Source organism: Aotus nancymaae, unplaced genomic scaffold (assembly GCF_030222135.1).
Source record: "Aotus nancymaae isolate 86718 unplaced genomic scaffold, 86718_ANA_hifiasm-v0.15.2.pri h1tg000059l, whole genome shotgun sequence".
In the NCBI taxonomy this organism is placed as follows: Eukaryota; Metazoa; Chordata; class Mammalia; order Primates; family Aotidae; genus Aotus; species Aotus nancymaae.
The window spans coordinates 42,923,233-42,939,767 of NW_026988473.1; the positions used below are offsets into that span (position 1 = coordinate 42,923,233).

The 16,535-nt window shown below is 40.0% G+C and overlaps 1 protein-coding gene across 2 annotated transcripts in view; it reads left to right on the top strand.

Annotated features, from left to right (window-relative positions):
- PIK3C2A (phosphatidylinositol-4-phosphate 3-kinase catalytic subunit type 2 alpha) overlaps window positions 1–16,535 on the top strand; it is a 113,120-nt gene that overhangs the window by 23,224 nt on the left and 73,361 nt on the right. For both annotated transcript variants that reach the window (XM_012456555.3, XM_064365135.1), the window contains one exon: window positions 4,953–6,087. In XM_012456555.3, coding sequence (XP_012311978.1) covers window positions 5,023–6,087 — 1,065 coding nt within the window. In that variant the 5' untranslated portion in view covers window positions 4,953–5,022. The remainder of the gene's footprint in view (window positions 1–4,952; window positions 6,088–16,535) is intronic.

The following is a 16,535-nucleotide window of genomic DNA, read 5'->3' on the forward strand; positions in this document are numbered from 1 at the left end:
TCAGATTGAATTAGGGGAACATTAGCATTGAAGTCTTCATTTTGAATGATCATGTAGGAAATTATTTCCTGCTAAATGTTTGTCATCAAATGAAGTTTTATTTTAAAAAATTAATGGAGCATGTCAATGCAGCAGCCCCAGAAAAATAGCTGAAGCCCAGGGTTACTTTTGGACAATCATGTTAAGTCCTTTTATTGCCATTTGAGTATGCATGCATGATAACCTCTTGGAAAACTAAAACTGGTAACTTAGCTGCTAGCAGTCAGCTCACTTTTACTATTTAGAGTTGAATTTACTTTAGCATATACTACTTTGGGTGTTGGTATTAGAAATAGAGCAAGGAAATAAATTGATGTGAGAAAAACCCATACTCACTATTAAAATATATTTCAAATGATTCATTTTATACCTTTGTCAGTAAATGAGAGTTAACAATCATTTGAAATATTTAGAACAAGTGGATTCTCCAGTGAATAAACTATTGCAAACTCATTTAAAGAATCTAGATCCTTCTTTCAGAATAATGTGTATTGTTTATTACCAAATACAGCAACAAGGAGAATACTTAAATAACAAATTGGTATTGTGGAAGGTGAATTCTATCTAAGTAGCCTTTCTCTTTGTAAAATGCTATTATTTTTATTTTTATTTTTTTGAGGCAGAGTTTCTCTCTTATTGCCCAGGCTGGAGTCCAGTGGCCACCTTGTCTCATTGCAACCTCTGCCTCCTGGGTTCAAGTGATTCTCCTTTCTCAGCCTCCTGAGTAGCTGGGATTACCAGCGAGTACCACCACACCCAGCTAATTTTTGTATTTTTAGTAGAGATGAGGTTTCACCATGTTGGCCAGGCTGGTCTCAAACTCCTGACCTCAGGTCATCTGCCTGCCTTGGCCTCCCAAAGTGCTGGGATTACAGGCATGAGCCACTGTGCCTGGCTGTTATTTTGTTTTAATACATCTGATTTTGTGAAAAACAGGCAGTATACTGTGGTGTTCCACAACAAGTGATTATACTTGATTTATTTTTCCTACCATATATCCATACTCTTGTGCCATTGGAAATGCCTTAAGAATGTCCAATAGCCTTCATTCCCTCTTGTTAAAACATACGTTCAGCCAGGTGCAGTGGCTCACGCCTGTAATTCCAGCACTTTGGGAGGCTGAGGTGTGCGGATCACTTGAGGTCAGGAGTTCAAGACCAGCCTCGCCAACATAGCAAAACCCTATTAGTCTCTACTAAACCTTTTAGTCTCTACTAAAATTATAAAAATTTACTGGGTGTGGTGGTGTGCGGGGGTAGCCCGAGCTACTCAGGAGGCTGAGGTAGGAGAATTGCTTGAATCCAGGAGGTGGAGGTTGCAGTGAGCCGAGAGTGTGACACTGCACTCCAGTCTGAACAACAGAATGAGATCCTGTCAAACAAACAAACAAACAAAAAAACCCCACATGTTCAGTAAATTAAGTTTCTTATTCATTAAGCAAGGTCGTTATAATGTTGTAGGGAACTACAAAAATGAGCAAGTTGGCCTTTGCACTTAAGCTTATTTTAGTCCGTTGGGTAGACACATAGGTTCACAGGTTCTTTGTGAATCAGGACATTTTTTGTTATGGCAGAAACTCATTTTAAACTGGCTTAAGCTAAAAGGGAGACTTACTGGCTTACATAAATGAAAGGATGGCCTTGGGCATAGTTGGATCCAGATGCTTAATGTAATATTAGCCAGAATCTGTCCTTCTTCATTTTACCTTAGCTCTGTTTTCTCCTGGATTGGACACATTCTTAGGTAGTATCTCCTCAAGCAGTGACAAAGATGGCCACAGCAAGGCCAGGCTTATATCTGAGTTTAGTAAGCTCAAATAAAAACTTTCTTTCCAAATAGTTTCAGCAGAAGTCCAGGAGTTTACTCTGATGGGCCAGATTTGGAGTATGGTCCAGATTTGGAGTGGATGGGATTAGAGGACAAGGGCAGAGATGGCCAGTTCTATTTTAACTGTGTGGGATAAAGGGATATCACTCTTCAAAATGGAAGCTGTACATTCTACAACCAGAAGCAAAGATGTTAAATAGGCAAAAACATCAAAAGGTCTATGGAAGAAGAGAAAGCTGTGATAAAAATGTTTTGGTTGATCTAAAAAGATGAATTCTGATAAGAGCTGCTTAGGGAAAGCTAAAGAGAGAGGGCAGTATTTGAATTGGCCCTGAAGGACAAGTAGAGTTTTTCCAAGGCAGAATGTGTAAAGAAAAGATTTTCTAGGTCACTCTTTGGAGAAATTTGGCAGTGAAAAAAGAAAATTAAAATGGAAGCTACTGGAATCTAAACAGGAATGTTAGTATTTCCCTGCCCCTCTTCAATATGGAGAAAACATAAGTAATTTTGTGGCATAGGATCCTAAGCAAGTAAATAAATTAACAATGCAAAGGAGGTAATCATTGATATGAAGTGGAGGGGAATTCAGTGGGGTTAAGAATATGCTTGGAGGAGGTTGCCTTAGAAAGGAAAAGAAAACCGTTTGTTGTTGGAGGATAAGTGAAGGAAGGTGGTGGTGATGGGGATAGTGTTGGAGGATAAGTGAAGGAAGGTGGTGGTGGTGGTGGTGGCGGCAGCAGTGGCAGAGGTGGTGGTGGTGGTGGTAGTGGTGGTGGTGCTAGAAGTTGACACAGAAATTTGTTAAATAGTAAAGTGGCTTGCAGTTTATTTTCTCAAAGTAATAAGAAAAAGTTTATCTGTTTTCTTTTGTTATGTAGTAGACCATTCCAAAGTGATTCTGTGGGTTAGCAATTTGGCTTTAGCTCAGCTGGGTGATTTCTTCTGCTGGTCTCACCTTTGGGAACTCATGTAGTTGTGGTCATCACAATTGTGTGTGAATGGATGGTCTAAGATGGTGGCTTCACTTACATATTTGGTGGTTGGTGCTGGCTGTTAGCTGGCCTCTGTTATCCTCAGTGAGCATTCACATGACAGTGGCTGCATTTCAAGAGACAAAGAGCTGAAGTAGTAAAGCCTCTTAGGACCTAGATTTGGAACTCCTATTCCCTCAGTGTCACTTCTTTCCATTTTATTGGTAAAAGCCAAGTCACAAGGCCCACTCAGCTCTAGAAAGTAAAGAAATAGATCCCTCCTCTTTATGGGAGGAGCAACAAAATCACATCCCATGGGGTGAGAGTATGTGTGTTGAAATGGGAGGAGAGCCAGGCACAGTGGATCATGCCTGTAATCCTAGCGGAGGCAGGAGGCTTGCTTGAGGCCAGGAGTTCAAGAGCAGCCTGAGTAATATAGTGAGACCCCCGTCTCTAAACAACAACAACAAAAGTAAGTGGTAGACATTAGTTCTTTCCTCTAAGTACTTCGTACATATTTAGCAGTAGTTCAATATTTACGGCTTTTTCTTTTGATATAAAGTTTATATACAGTAAAGTGTACATATTTTAAATATACATTGTGCCCATGCTTTGTAGTCTACCACAGAAGGGAAAATAGTTGTATGAAGGAATTGCAAAATAATACTCCAAGAACATTCCAAGGACATTCTTCGAATTCCTCTTTCTTCATGTCCTACCCACTAATTTTGTTGTTGTTTAGTATTACCTCAACACTTAGGATTTTCATTTGTATTATATTAATTTGAATTCATTCTGGGTTTTTCCCTACCTCCTTGCATCACACATATATTGAGCATATACTGTAGATAAGCATTGTGTTTGCTAGAAAGAAAGACCATAGAATGTAAACAGGAGCTTTCTTTCTTTCTATGTATATAAATTAGATATATCACAAGCCAGATTAGATTAATAATATGTACCACTTATTTATTGCTTATGCTTAAGGCCAATAAAAGCACTTTTACGTGTATTATTTCATTTAGTCTGTATACTAATTTAGATGGATACTTTTTCATTTAAAAAATTGGGAAACTAAGACATACAGAAAAGTTTTCATTTGCCCAAGGTCATATACCTTCTTAAACTAAGGTGATGTGACTCCAGGGAAGGGACCCATATTTAACCCTTGCATCATATTGATTAGAAGCAGGAAACATGCCCTGTGATACAGAGTAGCTTAGCAACCTTTCAGTTGGTTATATTGCTTCACAGGGTAATCTTGGTCTGAATTAAGTGTCTTAAATAGAGGAGTTTAAATTTTTATAAGCTAACCTATGAGAAAGTTTAAAAATTATCTTCTTGTCTTTTCATGAATATAAATATTTAAGGATTTTGAAAAAGAGAAACTTTGGTATTATAACTATTGATTTAACTGCAGATAATCAGAATAGAAATGTAATTAAAACTATGACCAATTCTGCTGTAATTTAATCTTTGATTGGAAGATTACCTCAGAACTTCTAATAGTCTTAACACTCTAGTCCTATTACTTAAATCCATCTTACATTATATATTTTTAATATTTCTGGAGGATTATAAAATTTTAATCAGTTTTGCACATAAGTATTTTGATAAAATAATAGTTTCCTATTGTATTGACTAGGTATTGGATGTTTTTATTGCTAATTGACTTTTGAGCAATTTAACAAATTGCAAAAGTTCAAAAACCATTTTGACTTTCTATTTTTGCATAATGGTAAACCCTGTCTGAACTCTTGGAAATATGTGACTAGCACTTAAGTCATTTCACATTAAGAATTCTCCCAGAAGTACCACTGGTTAATGGCAGCCATTGTGGCTGCTAAAATGAAAGCGTCTAAATTTCATTCACTGTGCCAGCTTTCCAGTTAGATCAGGAAATGGGGTAAAGTAATGTATATCTGAACATCTTCTGTAACCCAATACTGTATGAAGTGTTGTGTTCCTTCACCAAGATTTCATCCAACTGTTTTATTTTGTTTATTTTATAGTATATTTTTCTAAGTGGCTTTGAGACTTAAGTCATATGGGGTAAGTTGCAGACAAAATATGTTTAGAAATCTAACTGAGTGTTATGTTTATTTTTATGTATAGGTCTTGCTATTTTGGAAGCTACAAGAAAAAAATAGATTGGGGAAAAAAAGGTTTGGTCTTTTTAGAGGACATGTCTCAGGTATCCAGCAACAGCGGAGTTAAACAATGTCCATCTTCACATCTGGAACCAACAAGAGCAAAAGATGTGGACAAAGAAGAAGCATTACAGATGGAAGCAGAGGCTTTAGCAAAACTGCAAAAGGATAGACAAGTTCCTGACAATCAGAGAGGCTTTGAGTTGTCAAGTAGCACCAGACAAAAAGCACATGTTTATAACAAACAGGATTATGATCTCATGGTGTTTCCCGAATCAGATTCCCAAAAAAGAGCATTAGATATTGATGTAGAAAAGCTCACTCAAGCTGAACTTGAGAAACTATTGCTGGATGACAGTTTCGAGACTAGAAAAACACCTTTATTGCCAGTTACTCCTGTTCTGAGCCCTTCTTTTTCAGCACAGCTCTACTTTAGACCTACTATTCAGAGAGGACAGTGGCCACCTGGATTATCTGGGCCTTCCACTTATGCTTTACCTTCTATTTATCCTTCTACTTACAGTAAACAGGCTGCATTCCAGAATGGCTTCAATCCAAGAATGCCCAGTTTTCCATCTACAGAACCTATATATTTAAGTTTTCCTGGACAATCTCCATATTTCTCATATCCTTTGACACCTACCACACCCTTTCATCCACAAGGAAGCTTACCTATCTGTCGTCCAGTAGTCAGTCCTGACATGGCAAAACTATTTGACAAAATAGCTAGTACATCAGAATTTTTAAAAAATGGGAAAGCAAGGACTGATTTGGAGATAACAGATTCAAAAGTCAGCAATCTACAGGTATCTCCAAAGTCTGAGGATATCAGTAAATTTGACTGGTTAGACTTGGATCCCTTAAGTAAGCCTAAAGTGGATAATGTGGAGGTATTAGACCATGAAGATGAGAAAAATGTTTCAAGTTTGCTCGAAAAGGATCCTTGGGATGCTGTTCTTCTTGAAGAGAGATCGCCAGCAAATTGTCATCTTGAAAGAAAGTTGAATGGAAAATCCCTTTCTGTGGCAACTGTAACAAGAAGCCAGTCTTTAAATATTCGAACAACTCAGCTTGCAAAAGTCCAGGGCCATATATCTCAGGTATAGTCTTTTCTTACTAACTTCTCAAACTTAGTATAACACAGAGTTCATATTTGTGTGCGTAATTTGTTAAGAAAAAGGAATATTTTTTATTTTTCATTTTGTTTTTCTTTGCTCTCAAGTGTGCTTTGATCCTTTACTTGTGTGGCAAAGGATTAAATGTGATTAGGCCAACTGAAAAATTGCTTGTTATTAATATTTTTCTAGGATTGTAAATAAAAAGCCTCTAATGAACGATCTGGCTGTCACTGAGAGGCATTTAAGATATTTTAAATTTGTCTCTCCATGTCTCCTCATTACATATGATCCCTTCTTTCTCTTCTTTATTCCTTTTATTTTTTTCAACAGAAGTAAAGAATATTGGTTTTTAGCCCCATTATAGAAATTCTCACACATTTTGTTTTGTTGTTTTTAACCATAAATCAATGAAGGAAAAAATAACCGCAGAGAGTGAAGAGCAATTTAAAGGACTCTCACTTTAAACATTTGTATTGATAAAAGTGAAGAATGAAATAATACCATTGCAGATTTGTGTTTTGCTCTTGTATCTGTGTATCCTGGGAATGTTTAAGCCTCATTCTTATTTTAGTGTGAATTATATCATTCCGTTAATTAGATCAGTACCGAACTACTATTTTGTCTTTGGGAGTTAACTAGCATTTAGATGGGGAAGGAGGAACAGATTTTGTATGATTTGAATGGGTTTATGTTGAATTGTTGACTTTAAAAAACCATTTTAGATGTCTGGGAGGAAGAAAAATAGGTGTTAAGGTTTAGACAGCATGATGGCTCACGCTTATAATCCCAGCTCTTTGGGAGACTAAGGGAGGATCACTTGAGCCCAGGAGTTTGAGACCAGCCTGGCAACATAATGAGATCCTGTCTCTACCACAATTTAAAAAAATTAGCCAAGGTATGATGGCATACTCCTGTGGTCCCAGCTACTTGGGACACTGAGGTAGGAGGATCATGTGAGACCAGAAGGTTGAGACTTCACTGAATCATGATTGCACTACTGTACTCCAGCCTGGGTGACAGAGCAAGACCCTGTCTCCAAAAAAAGGGCGGTGGGGGGAAGGCACTGGTCCCCCCGATCTTCCCATCCTGCAGGGCCCAGGTCACTGCTGGATTCATATTTGGGTCAATTTTGAATAGGGCGATAACTCCCCAACTGTGAGTCTCCATTTTATAGATTTCTCATGAGAGAAATGAATTCTGTGTTTAGCGCCTAGAGTCAGGATTTGAGATGTAGTCTGGATTTGAGATGTCAGCTGTTTATAGTTGTTTGGGGAGGGCAACTGCCTAGAACCTGGAGACCGACTGGGGCTATGAAAAGTTGCAGTTTTGCTATCAAAGAAAAGGAAGCCTCTTATTCTGTAGGGAGCTGAGCTGAGTCTCAACCCTTGCACTGGTAGAAGGCAGAGCCCCATAATGAATGCATTGTAGCTACAATACATAGATTGTCTTGAAGTTAATACAGATGTTTGTAAATTACCTTGATTAATTTAATTATGTCTTAAATTCTGAACTTCCCATTGTTGAAAAGTCATTTACCTACTGAGAGAAATAGATTATCCCAGCTGAGCTGACATTACCATTCCAGATATAATGTAGTCATTATCTTAAGCAGGTTGAGGTTTCTGGGTAGGTGGGTTATTTGCTGTCCAAAGCTCCAAGACTGGGATTCGGAACCCAAGAACTTATATGGTTTTTATTTATGTTGTATGTATGCAAACCAAATTATTTATTTATTATTATTTTTTACCACCATGGCTAAAGCCAAAGACCTCTTCTGTATTTCTTTTTCTTTTTAATCACTGAGACAGAAAGCTCACAAGAATCCTGTGAGGCCAAAGTATGACCCATCCCTGTTTTACAGTTGAGGAAGCTGAGTTGTAAAGAAGTTAAAAGAAATTATTGGCCAGGTGCAGTGGCTCATGCCTGTAATCCTAGCACTTTGAGAGGCCAAAGCGGGCGGATCACAAGGTCAGGAGTTCGAGACCAGCCTGACCAACATGGTGAAACCCCGGCTCTACTAAAAATACAAAAATTAGCCAGGTGTGGTGGCGGGTACCTGTAATCCCAGCTACTCGGGAGGCTGAGGCAGGAGAATGGCTTGAATTCAGGAGATGGAGGTTGCGGTGAGCCGAGATTGCGCTATTGCACTCCAGCCTGGGCAACAAGAGCAAAACTCCATCTCAAAAAAAAAAAAAAAAAGGAATTATTGTTAATATTTTGGTATAATAATGGTATTGTAGTTAAATAATTAAATGAGTCATATTTAGAGATGTATACTGTAGCATTTACAAATGAAATGTAATAAAATCAAGTGAGGTACTGGGGTTTGGAGGGCCTATAGATGAAACAAGATTGGCTCTGTGTTGATAAGTGTTGAAGCCAATGATGGATACCTGGGTGTTTATTCTATTATTCTACTTTGTGTATATTTGAAAATTTCCATAAGTTGGAGGTCAAAGAGAGGGCCACAGAATTGTTTGTAAGAAGCAAAGTTCTGACATTCAAACCCATCTGACTCTAAAAGCCCTCCCTTTTTTTTGAGACAGAGTTTCATTCTTGTTGCCCAGGCTGGAGGGCGACGGTGTGATCTCAGCTCACCGCAACCTCCGTCTCCCAGGTTCAAGTGATTCGTCTGCTTTGGCCTCCTGAGTAGCTGGGATTATAGGCATGCATCGCCACACCCAGCTGATTTTGTGTTTTTGGTAGAGACGGGGTTTCTCCATGTTTGTCAAGCTGGTCTTGAACTCCCAACCTCAGGTGATCTGCCTGCCTCGGCCTCTCAAGGTTCTGGAATTACAGGCATGAGCCACTGAACCTAGCCAGCCCTTCAGTAATACAACATGTTATTTTGGAAGGAGTAATTTCCCTGTCATAGGAGATGTTCAAATGGCTTCCCAAATTTAGTTATATGTCACAGTGTCCTACAGAGTTTAGGCCTACTCGGTCCTGATTTGGGGGAAGGGGTGCCAAAAGACAGTGTGAAATTTCAGGGGGAAGATACCTGTTTTTTCAAAACTTTCCCTAAGTGATTCTGATGCAGCAAATGTGTTACTCCCTTAGACCCACATTTGGGACCTCTTGACTAGATAACTTTAAAGTTTCTTCATACTTTAGGAGCCTATAAAGTTGTGAAAATGGCAAGATAAATAGCAAAGTATAAAAACAGAGTACCCTGGGAACAGTTTCTTTTCAGCTCAAAACCCAAAGCATAGGTTGCTAATGCTTTCATTGCAAAACTCAACTTCCTGCCCCTGCTTGACCTTTTTAGTTTAGACTGGTCACTTCTAGTTCAACACATGTGTTCTCCACCCTTTCCTTTGGTGGGGCAGAGGTGTGACACCCATGTAAGTCTCCCTACATATATCTTTTCCTGCTTATCTAAAATATTTGTCACAGTACTATCTTGATATTTTCTTTATTTGGGGTGCTTTAAGAAAGTATCTTGGAGGAATAATGAGGATGGGTAGTTTCCTAAAGATAGAAAGAAGTTCACCTAGCAAGATCTGGGTAATCAGTCATGTGGTTGTTACAGAGAGCTACTAGTTGCTCAGACTCTAGAAATTAATTAACTAGGCTGCCAGACAGGATTAGTTTTAGCAGAAACATATTCCTAGATCTTAAAGTATAGGGGAAGAATTAAAGTAGTAAGCAAATGGATTATGAGAGATATGAGTTAGAGACTGGGTAAGCAATAATTTGACTTGATCAGCTGATCAATCAGAGATTAGAGCTAGATTACTACAGTGTAGCATGTCGATAGCTTTACTGGTAGCATGCTATTTGAATTATCTGAATTGATGTGGCTTAGGCTGCTTGCCAGTCTTAGGGGAATTTAACTGCAGCATGACTGAGGAAGTGTTCATCATTCCATTATGCTCTAATCAAACCCCATATAATAATTTTGTTTGAGTATAGCCTAAGAGGGGCCACCAGTAAGGAAACTGAAGTATGTCTATTTTGAGACAGGGTCTCACACTGTTTGACCCAGGTTGGAGTGCACAGTGTGATCACTGCTCACTGTAGCCTCTACCTCCCAGGCTCAAATGATTTTTCTAATTCAGCCTCATGAGTAGCTGGGACTGACTACAGGTGCACTCCACCACACCCAGCTAATTTTTTTAAGTTTTTGTAAAGATGAGGTCTCCCCTATGGTGTGAGCCATTGTGCCTAGCCTAGAGTATGTCTTGAAAAGAGAAGAGTATAGTTTTCAGGTCTATAACATGCCATTTAAGGAACTGTTGGAGGTATTCTTTTTTTTTTTCTGAGACTAAGTTTTGCTCTTGTCCCCCAAGCTGGAGTGCAATGGCGTGATCTTGGCTCACTGCAACCTCTGCCTCCCGGGTTCAGGCAATTCTCCTGCCTCAGCCTCCTGAGTAGCTGGGATTACAGGCGCCTGTCACTACGCCTGGCTAATTTTTGTATTTTTAAGAGAGACAGGGTTTCACCATGTTGGTCAGGCTGGTCTTGAACTTCTGACCTCAGACCATCTGCCTGTCTTGGCCTCCCAAAGTGCTGGGATTATAGGCATCAGCCACTATGCCCACCCTGTTGGAGGTATTTTTCCTGAAGAAGAGAGTATTAATTGGAGTTAAATCACTGAATCTAAATTTCTTCATCTATGAAATAAAGTTGGCTAGACTAGATCCCTTTCAGAAATAATAGTTAAAATTTGGAAAGTTGTCATTTGAAAGAAGAAGTAGACTTTTCTTTCTTTCTTTTTTTTTTTATTTTTAAAGGTTTTGTATTTTGGACATACATTTTCAAACCAATTCGGGAAGTACAATACCTGAAAGTCATGGTGCTCTTATAAAACAGTATATTAAATATATTAAGTATACTATTTTGTGTTACATTAGATGACAATTTGTGCTAGATTATATTAGAAACAACTGGTGCTAGGGTGGGTGTGATGGCTCATGCCTGTAAACCGAGTGCTTTGGGAGGCCTGTGTCTATGGAAAAAAAAATTTCACCATGTGTGGTGATGCACATTGGGACTACAGCTATTCTCTAGTTCCAGCTACTCAAGAGGCTTTGGTGGGAGGATCTCTTAAGCCCAGAAGTTTGAGGCTTCAGTGAGCTATGTTGATAAGGCCCTTGTACTCCAGTCAGGGCTACAGAATGAGACCATGTCTCTAAAAAATAAAGAGAAATAACTGGTAGTTAGGGCTGAAGGTTAAAATACATTGCATAGAAAAGCTTAAAATTAAACAAGTCCTATTTGTTTGTTTGCTCCCTCTGCCACCCAGGCTGTGAAGTGCAGTGGCACGATCTCGGCACACTGCAACCTCCTCCTCCCTGGTTCAAGTGATTCTCCTGGCTCAGCCTCTCGAGTAGCTGGGATTACAGGTGTGTGCTACCACACCTGGCTAATTTTTGTATTTTTAGTAGAGATGAGGTTATACTGTGTTAACCAGGCTGGTCTCGAACTCCTGACCTCAAGTGATCCACCCACCTTAGTCCCCTAAATTGCTGGGATTATAGGCGTGGGCCACCTCGCCTGGCCAGACAAGTCCTATTTGTTTATATATATTTTTCTGTGAATGGAGAATTCATTTTAGTAGCTCAATTTTAAAATCCATTGTCCTAAAAAGGAGAACAAGAACCAACGGGGAAGAAAATTCAGGAGGCAGGTTTCATGGTTAAATATCTACAAAGGAACTTATAGAGAGACATTTCATAATGGTTGCTCTTGGGTTGTGTTAAGAGAAGAATGTTAGACAAATTTAAATAGTTTAATTCAGCAAAGGAGAGATCACAAATTGGGCAACCCCTGAAACAGAATGGATTCAGGGAGGCTCCAGTGCAGCCATGTGGTGGAAGATTTATGGTCAGAAAAGGAAAGTGACATACCGAAAATGGAAATGAAGTACAGAAACAGCTGGATTGGTTATGGCTTGACGTTTGCCTTATTTGAATGTGTTTTGAACAATTAGCCACCCTTGATTGGCCAAAACTTGGTGATTGGCACAAGAGTAGGTTGCAGTTTGTTTACACATCCAGTTAGTATGTTACAGTTCCCTGTATGTGCAGAAATCGAAATCATTAGGCTGAACTTAAAATATGTTAGGAGGCAGCTTTAGGCTAAATTTAAGACTTGTAAACACAATTATTTGAGACATTTACTCAGAGGCTTGGTATGTACCTGTTATAAATGCTACGGAAAGGATTTTTTTTTTTTTGAGATGGAGTCTCGCTCTCTTGCCCAGGCTGGAGTGCAGTGGCGCAGTCTTGGCTCACCTCAACCTTCATGTCCCGTGTTCAAGCAATTCTTCTCTCACAGCTTCCCAAGTAGCTGGGATTACAGGTGCCTGCCACCACACCCGGTGAATTTTTGTATTTTTAGTGGAGATGGGGTTTCACCATATGGTCAAGCTGGTCTTGAACTGACCTCAGGTGATCCACCCACCTCGGCCTCCCAAAGTGATGAGATTATAGGTGTGAGCCACTGTGCCCAGCCCAGAAAGGATTTTTATGTGAAAAAGTTCTAAGCCGCCTTCTTAGTGCTAAGATTTCATCATTTTGTTTGTGTACAGGAAGGTAAAGTTTGGTTTGATGTAGACCAAAGTAGGGAGATAAAATGAACACTGGTAATAGGCTGACTTTGGAAATCCACGGCACAATTCATTGGCACAGTGCTTTTAATTTTTCACATACCATTCATCTCTGTCTGTATACAAACTTTTCCTTCATATTTTTTATTGGAAAGTAATATTGCAGTGCTTTATAATTGCTGTACATGCTTAAGTGTTCATTTTCTGTAAGAATTTTATGCTTTGTGGTGAAAACACAGAGGGTATTTTTCTTCTCACTCAGCAAGCTTACTTCCTGTTTCCCATCTAGCGTCCTTTGTTTTCTTAATAATAATCTAAATACTTTAGTTCAAATTTTTTGTGACCAAAACCAGGAAAAGACATACTACTTAAAACTATGTCTTCTGACAATTTAAGTTTAAATCAGGCTTTTAGTTAATAGCTATGAATTTAACTTAGAGCAGATTTCAAAGAATTTTAGTAATGGATCAAATTATTTTCATAGAAGTGGCTTTGCAAAGTTCTGTGGTTAACTCTTTGTAAAAGTTCATTGTATTAACATTATAAACATATCCCCATTGGCAAAATGTCTATTATTTTAATGAAGGGGGAAAGTTAAATAAAATGTGATTTTCATGGTCTGGCTGAGTATATTTGAACAGTACATGTAAGTTTCTTTGGAAAAAAAAAAAGTCCAAATAATGATGTAACCAACTTCCTTCTGAAAAGTAACATGTATTTAATGTTTAAAGTACATTTACTGAAAACTTGGTGTTGTGTTCCATATAATTTCAGGGTAATATGGCATGAACCTTGAACTTGTATAGGAATAAACCTTGCCCATATTCTTGTAACTACTTTACAGAGTATTCATTGATAAAATTTTGTGAATTATTTTAAACCTTCACCACTTTCCTTAAATCTCCAAATTCACCTCTGCCAACCCTCTACCATCTTTTTTCTTTTAAACTGAGGTCAAGATCATCCATGTGTGAACTGCCCACCTCACATTTTCCTCATCTTTCTGGTTTGAAAGGAAGAGATGTTCCTTCCCTTTTCCAAAACTTAACTCTTTCACTTCTTTCCTTGTTCCTGTTTGTTCTTGTCTTCCCCAAAGTTATTACTCTGTGTGTATGTATGTGTGTGTGTGTGTGTTTTAAAGGCAGGGTCTTGCTCTGTCATCCAGGCTGGAGTGCAGTGGCACAACCTCGGTTCACTGCAACCTCTGTCTCCTGGGCTCAAGCCATCCTCCCGCCCCAGCCTCCTGAGTAGCTGGGACTATAGGCACATGCCATCATACCTGGTTAAGTTTTGTATATTGAGTAGAGACAGGGTTTCACTATATTGCCTAGGCTGGTCTCCACCTCCTGGACTAGAGCTATTCACCTCCCTCCCAAAGTGCTGAGATTACAGATATGAGCTGCCACACCTGACCTTAAAGTTATTACCCTTTAAAAAGGAATTTGTACTCACTGTCTTTCTAGTCTCTTGCTCTTCTCCTCTTATTACCATTATGTTGCAGAATTGCCAATCCCTTGACCATATTCACTGTCTAGCCCTTTTGCTTATTTTTAAAAAATTGACTGTATCCTTTTTTTGAAACTCTATTCTGTTTCCTTGGGTAGATCTACTTCCTATTTTTCTTCCTGTGATTTTTGACTCCTTTTTCTTTGTCTAGCTAAACATAGGCATTCCTCCAAAGGTTTTGTTCTTGGTTGTCTTTAATAACTCTTTACTTGTTTTCCCTTGGTCAGTGCTTTATTCTTGAGGCTCCAGTGTACTTAGATTGAAAGCTACTGATCTAGACTCTTGTAGTGATGTGACTCCTTGGCTGTCTATGATTGAGATGCTGTGATGGTTAATTTTATGTGTCAGCTTGACTAGGCTATGGGGTGTCCAGATATCTGATCAGACATTATTCTGCGTATGTCTATGAGGGTGTTTTTGGGTCAGATTAATGTTTGAATTGGTCAGCTAGATAAAGCAAATTCCCTGCTTAATGTGAATGGGCCTCATCCAATTAGTTGAAGGCCTGAAGAATGACCCTCCCAAGAGTAAGGGAGAAACTCCTCCTGCCTGACTTCCTTTAAGCTGGATCATCAATTTTTTTTCCTGCCTTTGGACTAAAACGGAAGCATTGGCCCTTCCTGAGTTTTGCAACTACGTCATTGGCTCTCCTTTGTCTCAAGCTTGCCAAGTGCAGATCAGGAGACTTGTCAGCTCATAATTGCATAAGCCATTCCATATATATGAAAATAAAGAGATGTCCCAGTTCTGTGCCTCACAGATACAGACCCTTATGTCTCCCTTAGCTTCCCAAGAGACTGTTTCCTCTTAACGGAGCTTGAAGCAAACACCGCTTTGACCAAGAATTTGCTCTCTCAGTGATCCTGATGGATGCTGACGGCAGTTAGCAGAGAGAGTTCCCTGTAAAGAATTACAGAAATTGGATGATCCCTAAATCTTTGTCTCTAGCTCTAGAATATAATATTTCTGGAGTAGAACATTTCTAGATGATGACCTAAACATCTATATGGATTTTCAAATACAGCGTAATGGCCAGACAGGGTGGCTCACGCCTTTAATCCCAGCACTTTGGGAGGCTGAGGTGGGCGGATCATGAGGTCAGGAGATCAAGATCATCCTGGCCAACATGGTGAAACTCCATCTACTAAAATACAAAAAATTAGCAGGGCTTGGTGGCACGTGCCTATAATCCCAGCTACTCGGGAGGCTGAGGCAGGGGAATCGCTTGAACCCAGGAGGCAGAGGTTGCTTGAGCTGAGATCACACCATTGCACTCTAGCCTGGCGTCAGAACGAGAGAACTTTGTATCTTCCCCTGCAAACTTCTTTCTTTGTTCCATGTATTGGCTAATGGCATTGGTAGTGTTTTCTTATTATCATATCCCTCCCCCTCCCCTCCACCTCCTCTCCTCTCCCCCTCCCCATCCCCTCCCCTCCACCTCCCCTCCTCTCCCCCTCCCCATCCCCTCCCCTCCCCCTCCCCTCCCCTCCCCCTCCCCTCCCCTCCCCCTCCCCTCCCCTTCCCCTCCCCCTCCCCTCCCCCTCCCCTCCCCTTCCCCTCCCCTCCCCTCCCCCTCCCCATCCCCTCCCCACCCCCTCCCCTTCCCATCCCCATCCCATCCCCGCCCCCTCCCCTCCCCTCCCCACCCATCCCCTCCCCATCCCCTCCCCATCCTCTCCCCTCCCCATGCCCTTCCCTTCCCCCCTCCTTTCTGTTGCCAGACTGGAATGCGGTGGTGCAATCTCTGCTCACTGCAACCTCTGCCTCCTGGGTTCCAGCGATTCTCCTGCCTCAGCCTCCCGATTAGCTGGGACTACAGGCATGTGCCACCATGCCCAGCTAATTTTTGTATTTTTAGTAGAGAGAGGGTTTCACCATGTTGGCCGGGATGATCTCAATCTCTTGACCTTGTGATCCACCTACCTCGGCTTCCCAAAATGCTGGGATTACAGGCATGAGCCACCACACCTGGCCTTATATACCTCTTTTATTTGTTAAAAAATGTCTGTGGGCATACAATGTGAGGATTGCAAATATTAATCATTTGTAGACTTCACCATTAAATAACTCGGGCTAGAAAGGGGAGACAAAATGTGAATGTGTATAAATGCAGTAGAAAATAGAAAGCCTTGAGTGCCACAGCAGAAAAGTGTAAGATCTATGGAGAAAAGAGATTTGATGCTTTGGTTTGTTTGTGTGGAGTTTGGAGGTGGAATTGGAGTATGGGTTAAGGGGTGGATGTAAAATGTATGTATTTTTTATTCCAGAAAGAGTAGAGGGAAAAACCTAAAACTGTTAATGTTTGAGGTGAAATATTGGCTGCCTAGCTATTTTTTACCCTTTATGGAGAAAACATTTGAGTTAACTTTCC